Source organism: Salvelinus sp. IW2-2015, linkage group LG11, assembly GCF_002910315.2.
Source record: "Salvelinus sp. IW2-2015 linkage group LG11, ASM291031v2, whole genome shotgun sequence".
Taxonomy (NCBI): Eukaryota; Metazoa; Chordata; class Actinopteri; order Salmoniformes; family Salmonidae; genus Salvelinus; species Salvelinus sp. IW2-2015.
This window is the reverse complement of record NC_036851.1, coordinates 30,267,202-30,282,155: the sequence shown is the minus strand read 5'-3', so window position 1 is coordinate 30,282,155 and position 14,954 is coordinate 30,267,202. Positions and strand designations below refer to the sequence as shown.

The 14,954-nt window shown below is 47.4% G+C and overlaps 1 protein-coding gene across 4 annotated transcripts in view; it reads left to right on the top strand.

Moving 5' to 3' along the window:
* Window positions 1–14,954, top strand: part of LOC111970151 (inositol 1,4,5-trisphosphate-gated calcium channel ITPR1) — a 162,948-nt gene that overhangs the window by 128,991 nt on the left and 19,003 nt on the right. For all 4 annotated transcript variants that reach the window (XM_023996693.2, XM_023996692.2, XM_023996691.2 and 1 more), the window contains 6 exons: window positions 3,055–3,230; window positions 4,136–4,300; window positions 8,618–8,807; window positions 9,254–9,349; window positions 10,806–10,939; window positions 14,634–14,799. In XM_023996693.2, coding sequence (XP_023852461.1) covers window positions 3,055–3,230; window positions 4,136–4,300; window positions 8,618–8,807; window positions 9,254–9,349; window positions 10,806–10,939; window positions 14,634–14,799 — 927 coding nt within the window. The remainder of the gene's footprint in view (window positions 1–3,054; window positions 3,231–4,135; window positions 4,301–8,617; window positions 8,808–9,253; window positions 9,350–10,805; window positions 10,940–14,633; window positions 14,800–14,954) is intronic.

Sequence of the window (14,954 nt, the reverse complement as noted above, 5' to 3'; positions counted from 1 at the left end):
ACCCATCTCTGTGGTTTAGAATGTCAAATATTCCCGTTGAGACATTTTGGGCTCTGGGAAGTGAAACAAAATCCTTTGCTTGGCCTTCCCTTCCCAAACTCCCCCTGACCCAGTGAGCTCTGTCTTTCACTTCTTCCTCTGACCTATTGACCTCTGACCTCAGGTCACCTGCCTGGGATCAGGAGCATAGGCTAAAAATCTCTGTCTCTGGTTTTCTTTCTCTGTTTCTCTCTCTCAAAAACTAGAGACGTTATCATGTGGAAAAGTAATCCTCATCAACCCCATTTCAATGTACATGAATGCTATTATACACAGTCACACTAACTACTGTAACTGAGTGGAGCAGCATGGCTGTGGATGAGGCCTCTTCTGTAGACTACAACAGTAATATAGCACTGCACAGTTCAGCCCAGTGTGTGTGTGTTTCCCGCCCTACGGTACATTAGAGCTGTGTGAATGGGGGTAAGATGATCACGTGAGGCCCCACATACCTTTGGCCTGGTTCAGCAATTCTGTTTATTGCTTTATTACTCAGGGCCTCCATCTCCCCCCCACCGCTCTGGAATGAGGGATAGAAATGAGATAAGAGTGCTCAAACTAGATCAGTGTGTGCCGCTGCCTGCCTGTTGACAAGTAGGAGCTTATGTCACTCAGTACCCCACACACCTAGCCTGACACAACACATACAGTACACTCGCCTGCAGACACTATACATTAAGCTCTTATCACACATACAGTACATGCACACAAACCTTCACATCATGCCTGTATTTCTCCCTCCGCCCCCCACACACACACACCTCCAGCAGTGCATGCAGACCCCAGACAGTCAGTCCATTCCTCATGAATCTTTCAGCAGAGTATTTTTAAAGACGGCAGTAGTTATGTAAGTGTCACTTGTCATGTGACCTCTACAGGGACCAGAAATGAGGGGCGATTACTGTCCTCTCTCTCTGTCTCTCTGTCTCTGTCTCTGTCTCTCTCTCGCTCTCTCTCGCTTTCTCTGTCTCTTTGTTTCTTCCCTAGTTCTACCCCCCCGCCTCCCATTTCTTCCTGTCTGACATGGTGACTGACATGGTGGGATGTGCAGGCTGACATGGTGGGGTGTGTAGGCTGACATGGTGGGGTGTGTAGGCTGACATGGTGGGGTGGGGTGTCAGGCTGACATGGTGGGGTGTGCAGGCTGACATGGTGGGGTGTGTAGGCTGACCATGGTGGGGTGTGTAGGCTGACATGGTGGGTGTGCGATGGCTGACATGGTGGGGTGTGTAGGCTGACATTGGTGGGGTGTGCAGGCTGACATGGTGGGGTGTGTAGCGGCTGACATGGTGGGGTGTGCAGAGGCTGACATGGTGGGGTGTGCAGGCTGACATGGTGGGGTGTGTAGGCTGACATGGTGGGGTGTGTAGGCTGACATGGTGGGGTGTGCAGGCTGACATGGTGGGGTGTGTAGGCTGACATGGTGGGGTGTGCAGGCTGACATGGTGGGGTGTGCAGGCTGACATGGTGGGGTGTGCAGGCTGACATGGTGGGTGTGTGCAGGCTGACGTGGTGGGGTGTGCAGGCTGACATGGTGGGGTGTGCAGGCTGACATGGTGGGGTGTGTAAGCTGACATGGTGGGGTGTGTAGGCTGACATGGTGGGGTGTGCAGGCTGACATGGTGGGTGTGCAGGCTGACATGGTGGGGTGTGCAGGCTGACATGGTGGGGTGTGCAGCTGACTGGTGGGGTTGTGCAGGCTGACGTGGTGGGGTGTGCAGGCTGACATGGTGGGGTGTGCAGGCTGACATGGTGGGTGTGTAAGCTGACATGGTGGGGTGTGCAGGCTGACATGTGGGGTGTGCAGGCTGACGTGGTGGGGTGTGCAGGCTGACATGGTGGGGTGTGCAGGCTGACATGGTGGGGTGTGTAAGCTGGACATGGTGGGGTGTGCAGGCTGACATGTGGGGTGTGCAGGCTGACATGGTGGGGTGTTAGGCTGACTGGTGGGGTGTGTAGGCTGACGGTGGTGGGGTGTGTAGGCTGACGTGGTGGGGTGTGTAGGCTGACATGGTGGGGTGTGGTAGGGCTGACATGGTGGGGTGTGTAGGCTGACATGGGGTGTGTAGGCTGACATGGTGGGGTGGTAGGCTGACATGGTGGGGTGTGTAGGCTGACATGGTGGGGTGTGTAGGCTGACATGGTGGGGTGTGGTAGGCTGACATGGTGGGGTGTGCAGGCTGACATGGTGGGGTGTGCAGGCTGACATGGTGGGGTGTGTAGGCTGACATGGTGGGGTGTGTAGGCTGACATGGTGGGGTGTTAGGCTGACATGGTGGGGTGTGTTAGGCTGACATGGTGGGGTGTGCAGGCTGACATGGTGGGGTGTACAGGCTGACATGGTGGGTGTGCAGGCTGACATGGTGGGGTGTGCAGGCTGACATGGTGGGGTGTGGAGGCTGACATGGTGGGGTGTGCAGGCTGACATGGTGGGGTGTGCAGGCTGACATGTGGGTGTGAGGCTGACATGGTGGGGTGTGCAGGCTGACAGGTGGGGTGTGTAGGCTGACATGGTGGGGTGTGCAGGCTGACATGGTGGGGTGTGCAGGCTGACATGGTGGGGTGTGCAGGCTGACATGGTGGGGTGGTGCAGGCTGACATGGTGGGGTGTGCAGGCTGACATGGGACTGACATGGTGGGGTGTGCAGGCTGGACATGGTGGGGTGTGCAGGCTGACGATGGTGGGGTGTGCAGGCTGACATGGTGGGGTGTGCAGGCTGACGTGGTGGGGTGTGCAGGCTGACGTGGTGGTGGTGTGCAGGCTGACGGGTGGGGTGTGTAGGCTGACATGGTGGGGTGCGTAGGGCATGCAGGGTGGGGTGTGCAGGCTGACATGGTGTGGGTGTGCAGGCTGACATGGTGGGGTGTGTAGGCTGAACATGGTTTGGGGTGTGTAGGGCTGACATTGAGTGCGGGTGTGCAGGCTGACATGGTGGGGTGTGCAGGCTGACATGGTGGGGTGTGTAGGCTGACATGGTGGGGTGTGTAGGCTGACATTGTGTGTATCCTCCCTAGGTACCCTGGAGCCCCAGCTGTCTGCCCTGCTCTGGTTGGGTATGTTGGCATCGTTGGCTATCGTGGTGGCCATGCCCCAACACCTTGGGGTTCGCACCCTCATCATTGCCACCATCCTCCGCCTCATCTTCTCTGTGGGCCTGGAGCCCACCCTCTTCTTGCTTGGAGCCTTTAACGTACGTCTTCTTTGGGAAACGTGTGTGTTTGACTATATTGTGGTCCGACACTAAATCTTAATTTCCATGTTCTCCAATGTCAATCCAGATAGCCTTGCTAGCCCTCAGTAGCCCCCCTCTCTCCTCATGCCCCCCTCACACCACATTCATCCGTACGTACACACTACCCACACACCCTGTCCCCATGTAGACCTCCCTCACGCCCCAGCCCATACCCACTCCAGTGCCCATTCTGCCTATGGCGTAACCCCCTGGCCTGACTCCCTGGCTGGCCTGGCACGGCCTGAGTGTGTGGTCGGTCGGCTGTGAAATGCGTCACTAGACGCTGGAGGCTGACACCACCCTTGCAGCTGCCCAAAATTCCCTGGAACTGCCCCTTATACACGGCCCGCTGCCCACTCCCCCTATGTCCTCAACTGGCCCCTTTTGCATTCCTCTCCTCCCTCGGTCTCTCCTCCCTCGGTCTCCCTCCCTCCCTGTGGCTGGGGGATAGATAGCCATCCCACATCCATCTACTGAACCCCAGTACTACTACAACTCCTACTATACTGCTAAGAACAATCCACTGTTGGTCCATGAAATGCCTGTTCTGTAGGATCACATTGTGTCTGATGGTCATCATGGAATGTCATGTAGTGCATGTCCTATGAATATATTCACATTTTATGCATAGAAAGACAACATATTATAGGCCTTGTTATAAGCACGAATTAGCCTTTTTCTGTCTTTAACAAGTTATACAGCATTATGGCTGGATACTTTAAGTTAAGCGTTACCTCACAATCCATTATTGGTCAGGTCTCTCTTGTGAAAGAGGTCTTCTGACCTCAATGGGACTTCCTGGTTAAATAAAGGTTAGATAAAATAATAATGCTAATAAATATGAATGTCTCCTGTCCCTGCAGGTCTGTAATAAGATCATCTTCTTGATGAGTTTTGTGGGGAACAAAGGGACGTTCACGCGAGGCTACAAGGCCATGATCCTGGACGTTGAGTTCCTTTACCATCTTATGTACCTCATCATCTGTAGCCTGGGGGTCTTCGTCCATGTCTTCTTCTACAGCCTACTGGTATATTTACATGTATATTCTGTATATTAATATATATGGCTGCTAGTGAACACACAGTCATACTTAATAGGAAGCTGTCAAGCAGTATAAGCTAATGTTGGTAGAAACCTCAATGTCCAAACTCTGGTTCAAAAGCCTTTGGTGTGGCTCCGAGCACAGTCTCAGGACATATTTAAGGCAGACACACACACACACAGACAGACAGACAGAGACACAGACAGACAGAGACACAGACAGACAGAGACACAGACAGACAGAGACACAGACAGACAGAGACACAGACAGACAAAGACACATGTTTTTTGTTTATAAGCATGAGCAAGCTAGTAATCAGACAAACAGAGACACAGACAGACAAACAGAGACACAAAATGATAAATTGTAATGAAGAAGCTACCTATTACAAGACTGTAACATGTTGATAGAACAACAGAGACCAAAGCATATGTATAAACAGAGAACCAGATAGACGGAGACACAAGGGCAAGACTGTTCTGAGGTAGGCGCGCTCACAGAACCGCAGGAAATTGGCCCTAGGAGTCCGGCACACTAAGTCGGAATGAAGTGTAGAGTTTGTATGTGTACAATGTTTTGGGGATTACAGGTCAAGTAATCGAGACAGACGATCGACAGAGTGCAAGAGTTCATGGGACGGATGCACACGCCAGACAGGGCGACGGAGACACGCAGACAGCAGACGGAGACAACGCGCGCACCGATCAGACGGAGACACGCGGCGCACCTACTTATATCAACCGGGAAGTCAGTAGTCTCATCTTATCTCTCACAATATTGACAGACAGACTCACATTCACCATTGTAGAATAATTAGTGAAGACATCAAAACAATGATATTGTCACGTAGTCATAACGAAAGACCAAGGCCGCCAGAGAGATACACACTCACACACACAATTGTACAGATCTATCGTATCATCAGTCAGTTCTCAAACGAAGACCACTAGAACACACAAAAGTGACCAGCTATCAACACACAAATGAAGAAACAGCGAGTGCCTCAGACACGACCACACTCACCACATAGACAGAACACAAACCCACACAAAACCAACAAAATGAGCGAGAAAAATGAGAGACCAAGACTAACACTCAACGGATCCGTCCAATCAGAGAACATACAACGATAAACAGCTGTCTCTGATTGGGAACCAAATTCAAGGCCACCATAAGACCTTAACATTACCCGATAGAAATATGCAAGACACAGTAACAACAACCCCACATAGAATAGTACACACACCCCACCACCATGACCTAAGAGAGACCCAGACAACAAAAACACACATACCCACACACAAACCTCGTGCACACCCTTCGACCTAAACCAAAATAAATTAAAGAAACAAAGATAGACTAAGGGATCCCACCAAATTGAGCCAGAACAGACACTACACAGATTAACACAGATACCACATATGGAATCATTGTAGTAACCAAAAATAGGTCGGGTGACTGCCCATACGACACATAAATCACACAAGGTTAAATAACAAATTTTTGAAAAAAATACCTTGTCACCACGACAGACGAGACACGCGGCAACGACAAAGCAGTCACAATGACAGACAGACACACACACACAATGACAGACAGACACACAACAACACAACAACGACACACACACAATCACAATACAGACAGACACACACACACACACACACAATGACAGACACAGACCACACTAACACACAGACACACACACATGCACACGACACACCAAATGACAGACAGACACACACACACACACACACAATGACAAGACACACACACACACACACACAATGACAGACAGACACACAAAGCACACACACACACACACACACACACACAATGACAGACAGACACACACACACACACACACGAACAATGACAGACAGACAGACACACACACACACACACTGACGACACACACATGACAGACAGACAACACAACACACACACACACAACACAATGACAGACAGACACACACACACACACACAATGACAGACAGACACACACACACACACACAACCACACAATGACAGAACACGACACACACACACACAATGACAGACACACACACAACCACACACACACACACACACACAATGACAGACAGACACACACACACACACACACACACAATGACAGACAGACACACACACACACACACACAATGACAGACAGACACACGCACACACACACACACACACACACACACAGAACAGACAGACACACACACACACACATGACAGACAGACACAACACAACCAACACACACACCACAATGACAACGACACCACACACACAGACACACACACAACACAATGACAGACAACACACACACACACACACACACAATGACAGACAGACACACACACACACACACAACACACAATGACAGACAGACACACACACCACACACACACACCACACACACAATGACAGACAGACACACACAACACCACACACACACACACACACACACACACAATGACAGACAGACACACACACACACACAATGACAGACAGACACACCACACACACAAACACAACACAACACACACACCACACATGACAGACAGACACACACACACACACAATGACAGACAGACACACAACACACACACACACACATGACAGCAGACACCACACACAGACACACAACACAGACACACACACACACACACACAATGACAGAACAGACACACACACACACACCACACAAATGACAGACAGACACACACACACACACACACACACACAATGACAGACATACACACACACAACAATGACAGACAGACACACAACACACACACACACACACACACACACACAATGAACAGACATACACACACACACAATGACAGCAGACACACACACAATGACAGACAGACACCACACAATGACAGACAGAACCACACACAATGACAGAACACACACACAATGACAAGACAGACACACACACAACGACAGACAGACACACACACAACGACAGACAGACACAACACACACAACGACAGACAGACACACACACAACGACAGACAGACAGACACACACACAACGACAGACAGACACACACACAACTACAGACAGACACACACACCACACACACCGACAGACAGACACACACACACACACACACCGACAGACAGACACACACACACACACACCGACAGACAGACACACACACACACACCGACAGACAGACCACACACACACAACGACATACAGACACACAACACACACAACGACAGACACACACCACCCACACACACACACACACACACACACACCGACAGACCACACACACACACACACACACACCGACAGACACACACACACATACACACACACACACCGACAGACAGACATACACACACACCGATTAGACACACACACACACACAAAGACAGACAGACATACACACACACCGATTAGACACATACACACATACACACCGACAGACAGACACACACACACACACACCGACAGACAGACACACACACACACCGATTAGACAGACACACACACACAACGACAGACACACACACACAACGACAGAACACACACAACGACAGACAGACACAACACACAACGACAGACAGACAGACACACACACACACGACAGACACACGACCCTCGTCAAGAGACACACACACACCGACAGGCAGACACGCACGCAGACACGCACATAGACACACACACAGACATGCAGACAGACATGCAGACAGACACGCACACAGACAGGCAGACACACAGAGACACACACAGAGACACACACAGACAGACAGACCCAGACAGACAGACCCAGACAGACAGACCCAGACAGATATATACAGACAGACCCATTTGGGTGTGGAGTGATGCTTGCTGGTGTTTTATAATGTGTCAGGCATGTGCTAGAGTCTGTGGATGTTTTCTGTTCGGTATCTAACTACAAGGCCCAGCGGCTGCCAATGCAAATGCAGAAGATTTCCACCTGAATGACAGGATACTGCTATTATGTAAAGTTATAGGTGTCATAGAGAAATGGACTGGAAATCTGTTTTGGAAAATAGAACAGCTATGTAAGGAGCCACGTAAAAAGAGGAAATTAATTATCCAAATTATTCTATTTTTGGACAAATATATCAATCCCCCCCACACACACACACACAAACCTTATATTTCCAAACTAGACAAAAATACCTCTATAAAGGTCAGAAAAAAGTAAATCATTCCAAACAGAAAATCCAAGAAAATATTTTTCTGTCTTCCGTTCTGTTTCTACATTAGGTCTAGCTATAACTGTGTGTTGTGTCTCTCGTGCAGCTCTTTGACCTGGTGTACAGGGAGGAGACTCTACTGAACGTGATAAAGAGTGTGACCCGTAACGGTCGCTCCATCGTGCTGACAGCCGTGCTGGCTCTCATCCTGGTCTACCTGTTCTCCATCGTGGGGTACATCTTCTTCAAGGATGACTTCATCCTGGAGGTGGACCGCATCCCCAACACCACTCTGGGTGAGGACGAGTAGGAGACCATAGAAATATTACTTCCTGCTGTGAGGGAACTCAATATGGCATAATTGATGAGAATTGGGATGCCCGTTAATTCTATGGAGACCAGGAATGTTTATTAGGCTGGTCCCAGATCTGTTTTTGCCATCTTGCCAATTCTTCAACTCCAACGGAGTTGGTAATACAGCACTTGGGCCAGGCTAGATGTTAATGATCTGTTAAGAGGAAATTATTTTTTCACGGCTTACTGAGTTACACAGTCACACAATAACCAACATCCCTTACACCCCGGACTGCTATAATATATAGTACAGGGAACACAATAACCAACATCCCTTACACCCCGGACTGCTATAATATATAGTACAGGGAACACAATAGAATATTGTTATGTGGAGGTGTTGCTCTCCCAGTTGTCATGCTGCTAACTAACCTGATGTCCCTTGTAGAGAACGGGGTCACTATGCCCAATAAGCTGGTGTCTGATGGGATGTGTCGGTCTGAAAGTGGAGGGAACAACTGCACCACAGAGCTTCAAGTGGATGGTACAGTACAATACTCCAGCAAACTATACAATAATAATAATCTATGGCCTACTGCAAAAGTTTCTGTCAACCAAAATAATTTCTCAAAGGCCTTTTATCAGATTATTGGCATGTGATCATTATCAAGGCTGTGTGTGTGTGTGTGTGTGTGTGACAAACCAAACCAATGATTGGCTCTGATGCAGTTGTGGCGGGCTCCTGTGTTGTCATGGAGGCTTGTCAACCATGATGAAACATAATACCCTGCATCGAGGACAACACTCCTCAGTATCAGGCAAAGGCAGCTACGGCTTGCCTGATGCTCACCTTGAATTTAATTCCGCTGTTCTCGCTACATACATTCATTCTGAAGCTGCCATCCTAGAAGTCGTTTGTGTGACTTCAAAATGAAAGGCGTTGTACAAAACAAATTCATTAGCGATAGGTTAAATTCGTTAGAGACGATCCAATCAGAGTATCAAAGTTGATAGCGTCATCATGTAGGCCGGCTCTGGCCCAACCCATTGGTTTCTGGGACCAATCAGAACAGTCAGAATGTGTTCATTCTAGAAATCACAGGGGAGGGGTGCAAATCCAGACTCATCGTGAAGAAGAAACGTCAGTTGGCCGGAGCGATGTGGATGGGTATCCAGGCAAAGCTACTGCAGCACTGGACTGGCCTGAGGCTGCAGGGGAAACGTGCTGACCATTCTGTCTATCATTCCATGTGTCACAATGCTGCCATTGGCAAGGACATTCTCACCTTTATTGTTAAGGCTAGGTTACAGGTTCTACCAACAAAATATAATCTAGGACTGGTACCTGCCCGGCAAATCATGACCTGTTTTGAATGTTACACACTGAGTCAAATGTAATGGAGACTGTTGCACATTTACATACTAGACATGACCGCCTCATTCACCTGATAGCCAGTGAGGTGGTAAAGCACACATCCATAAACACTCCTGTGTAAAAGGAAGTTGATGTGTTTTCCTGTGTACTGAATCTGCCAGATATTGTCATTGTGGGGGAGGTTTTCATTTTGGAAGTGGGTTTCTCATTTGATTGTTATAGGAAGCAGGTTTTACTGACAAGTTTCTTAAATACCAGCCCCTCGTAACATGTTTTGGATAGCCTTGGATATATGTGCAAGTTGGTGGCACTGCTATTTGGCATTCTTGTCCACGTACATAGGCTTACTGTACGTGGCCTTCAGATTGCAGGCCTGTCTAAGACTAAAGCAAAGCAACTGGTGAGGTACTGCTCTGTTTCTGCCTTTATCGGCAGCCTCGCTGTGTGGAGAAGTGGCTTTTTGTTTCCTTAAGTGTCATTGTAACCAAGACCTTTTGAAATGTTTGTATCCTTTGTGTAATGTGATTTGTGGATTCAAATGAATTATTTAAAATTGTGTGTGTGTGTGTGTCTGTGTGTGTGTCTGTGTGTGTGCTTAACCCTCCTACCTGTCCCTCTCCCTCAGACTTGTTGGAGGACATGGAGGATGGCAAGGAGCGTACATGTGACTCTCTGCTCATGTGTATCGTCACTGTGCTGAGCCACGGCCTGAGGAGTGGAGGGGGGGTGGGAGACGTCCTGAGAAAGCCCTCCAAAGAGGTAAGCACACAGACCAGACCCCCACCCAGCACACTCTGGAGAGAACAGAGCCCCTGTTCACAAAGTGTCTCGCGTAAGACTGCTGATCTAGCAACAGTTCAGCTTTTTAAATCATGAAGAAGAAGGACCTGATCCGAGATCAACAACAACTTTCAGATTTTCTGAATACAGATCCAGACCCAGTCAGGCCCAGTTATAATATAGAGTTCAGTATCATCTGTAGAGTTGAGCTGATGTTTATAGCAATACATATCTTCCTCAGAACCATTCCAGCTGTTTGGCCTCCTCCCTGTGTGGAACTTGGTAAGGTCTGGAAATACACTATATATACAAGAGTATGTGGACACCCCTTCAAATTAGTGGATTTGTCTGTTTCCGCTACACCTGTTGCTGACAGGTGTATAAATCGAGCACACAACCATGCAATCTTCATGGACAAACATTGGCAGTAGAATGGCATTACTGAAGAGCTCAGTGACTTTCAACGTGGTACCGTCATAGGATGCCACCTTTCCAACAAGTCAATTCCTCAAATGTCTCCCCTGCTAGAGCTGCCCCGTTCAACTGTAAGTGCTGTTATTGTGAAGTGTAAACGTCTAGGAGCAACAACGGCTCAGCCGCTAAGTGGTAGGCCACACAAGCTCACAGAATGGTAGCGCCTAGTGATGAAGTGTGTCTGTCCTCGGTTGCAACACTCACTACCGAGTTCCAAACTGCCTCTGGAAGCAACGTCAGCACAATAACTGTTCATTGGAAGCGGGTTTCTATGGCCGAGCAGCCGCACACAAGACTAAGATCACCATGCCCAATGCCAAGCGTTGGCTGGAGTGGCGTTAAACTCGCCGCAATTGGACTCTGGAGCAGTGGAAACGTGTTCTCTGGAGTGATGAATCACGCTTCACCATCTGGCAGTTCGACGGGCAAATCTGGGTTTAGCGGATTCCAGGAGATAGCTACCTGCTCGAATGCAAAGTGCCACCTAAGGTTTGGTGGAGGAGGAATAACGGTCTGGGGCTGTTTTTCATGGTTCGGGCTAGGCCCCTTAGTTCCAGTGAGGCGGCAGGTAGCCTAGTGGTTAGAGCGTTGTAACCGAAAGGTTCCAAGATCGAATCCCCGAGCTGACAAAGTAAAAATCTGTCATTCTGCCCCTGAACAAGGCAGTTAACACACTGTTCCTAGGCCGTCATTGAAAATAAGAATTTGTTCTTAACTGACTTGCCTAGTTAAATTAAGGTCAAATAAAAAAAAATATTAAGAGAAATCCTAACGCCACAGCATACAATGACATTTTAGACGATTCTGTGCTTCCAACTTTGTGGCAACAGTTTGAGGAAGGTAATTTCTTGTTTCAGCATGACAATGCCCCCGTGCATAAAGCGAGGTCCATACAGAAATGGTTTGTCGAGATCAGTGTGGAAGAACTTGACTGACCTCAACTCCATCAAACACCTTTGAGATAAATTGGAACGCCGACTGCGAGCCAGGCCTAATCGTCAAACATCAGTGCCCGACCTCACTAAAGCTCTTGTGGCTGACTGGAAGCGAGTCTTTTTATTTTTTTTACTTTAAAAAAATAATAACTTTAACCAGAAACTTTTAAATCTAACTTTTCAGAAGTTTTACAAATCAATCTTTATTTATACAGCACATTTCAGACATGGAATGTCCTTTACATGAAAAAACTAATAAAAAACTATGAAAATAAAAATAGAAAAATGTACTACACAACAAACATAACATAAAAAACTAAAGAATGACACAAACTAAAGAACTAAAAAGGAAAAGCAAAGAACTAAAAAGGAAAAGCGAAGCCACAGTGTTCGCCCCCCTCAGGTTCTCTGGTAGGGGGCATAATAACTAAAGGCTGCCTCTCCATACCTCTTGGTCTTAGATAGTTAAAAGGTCAGTGCCAGAGGACCTGAGGGATCTACTGGGTACATAACTTAAAAGCATGTCTGACATGTATTGGGGTGCACAATCGTGGATTGATTTAAAAACCAATAGAATAATCTTAGAATGATTTCTAAAACTCCCAGGCAGCCAGTGCAAAGACCTTATAACCGGTGTAATGTGTGCTCTCCGTCTGGTCTTGGTCATTACCCGTGCTGCAGCATTTCTTGTTTTCTTGTGTAGACCAGACAGGAGAGCATTACAGTAGTCAAGCCTGCTTGTAATAAAAGCATGGATGAGTCTCTCTGTATCAGCACGAGAGGGAAACGGCCGCACCTTGGCAATGTTCCTCAGGTGGTAAAAAGCTGTTTTGGTCACATTGTGTGATTTCAAAATTTTGTTCATAATCTAAAATAACACCAAGGTTTTTTTACCTGCTGTTTCATCTGTATTGCTTGTGAATTAAAATGTGTGGCTAGATTCTCTCTCTGCTTTGGCTCCAACAATAAATACCTTGGTCTTGTCTTGATTTACCTGGAGGAAGTTGTGAGCCATCCAAGTATTTAAATCACTAATGCAGTCTAATAATTTATCCTTGGAGCTAAAATCCTCTGGTGACTCAAAAATGTAAAGTTGCGTATCGTCTGCGTAGCAGTGAAAATCAATGCTGTGCGTTCTGATAACCCTCCCAAGGGGTAGCATACTGTATATAAACTGAACAGTACCGGACCCAAAATCAAACCTTAGCGGAATGCCACGTGATATGTATTTTCTCAGAGTTATGTTCACCAAGGGTGACACTCTGAACCGGTTAAATAGGTCCTAAACCAATTTAGAACTGGACCCGGAGAGACCAACCCACTTCTCCAGTCTGTCCAGAAGGACATCTTGGTCAACCGTGTCGAATGCAGCACTTAAATCTAAGAGTACAAGGACAGAGAGCAAAATGTTTTCATATTTGCCCACAAAGCTGTAAAATGCTTGTTACGGTTAAAAAAGAGGTGCTTGACGAGAGAAGAGCCTGTATACGGTGCCCGACATTTCAGCCTGTTTGCGTAACTGTTTCTTGTTGTCGTAACTGTGTGACATCTGGCCGCTTGCACCTGTGTTCTTATGTTTCAAATCAACACACATGATTCAGGGCCGATTAGGCTAAGCCCCTGCTCATAACCAATGGCCCCTATTCTGCCTTTATGTAAAAACCAGCGCCGTGTTCAATATAGTCACCAAATGGAAGGAACAGGGAGGGATTACCTGGACCTGTCCAATAAGAGACAGTCATTTCCACCTTTCATTGCATAACGTTTTCAGTTGTGTACCCAAATAAACAGGCCACGCTATCTCTGACCCAGGTCACTTCATCATATGTCAGCCCAGTATGATACAGGGCCCCACTTTCACTGTCTAACATCTGGCTTTATTCTGACCTTATTATCATTGTGTTATATGTGCTGTATGTTATATGTGTTTAATCCACAGGTGGGCAACTCCATCCTGAAGGGTCACAGTGTGTCCAGTCCACTACTTACACACCTAAATCAACTAATACTGCTTTACATTGATTTCATTTATTTGATTAGTTAAATAAGTTTATAGGTTGAGCTGTTAGTGGTGGGTTGGACCAAAAATCTGTTGGTCATCTCTGGTTTAGTCTGTACACCCCACACTTTGTCACTTTCTACTCAAAGTACCAACAATAATAGCTATAGTGTGGTACTGTATATGTTGTTACCTGGCGTTTATAATGCTTTATAATGTGTTATAACCACTCCTCTCCCTCCAATCCCCCTTTCTCTCTTTGTAGGAGCCTTTGTTTGCGGCCAGGGTGATCTACGACTTGCTCTTCTTCTTCATGGTCATCATCATCGTCCTCAACCTTATCTTCGGAGTCATCATCGACACCTTTGCAGACCTGAGGAGTGAGAAACAGAAGAAGGAAGAGGTCCTGAAGACCACCTGCTTCATATGCGGTGAGAAGACATAGCTGCCCTGTCTCTAGCCTGAAAAGAACAGAACTACTAGTCACATAACTGGGGTAGCCATGTATTCTGAATCATTTGTTTTCAGTTGCTTAGTAGAAAACTGGCATATCAATGTAGGTTTGTTGTATTTTACAAGATATGGT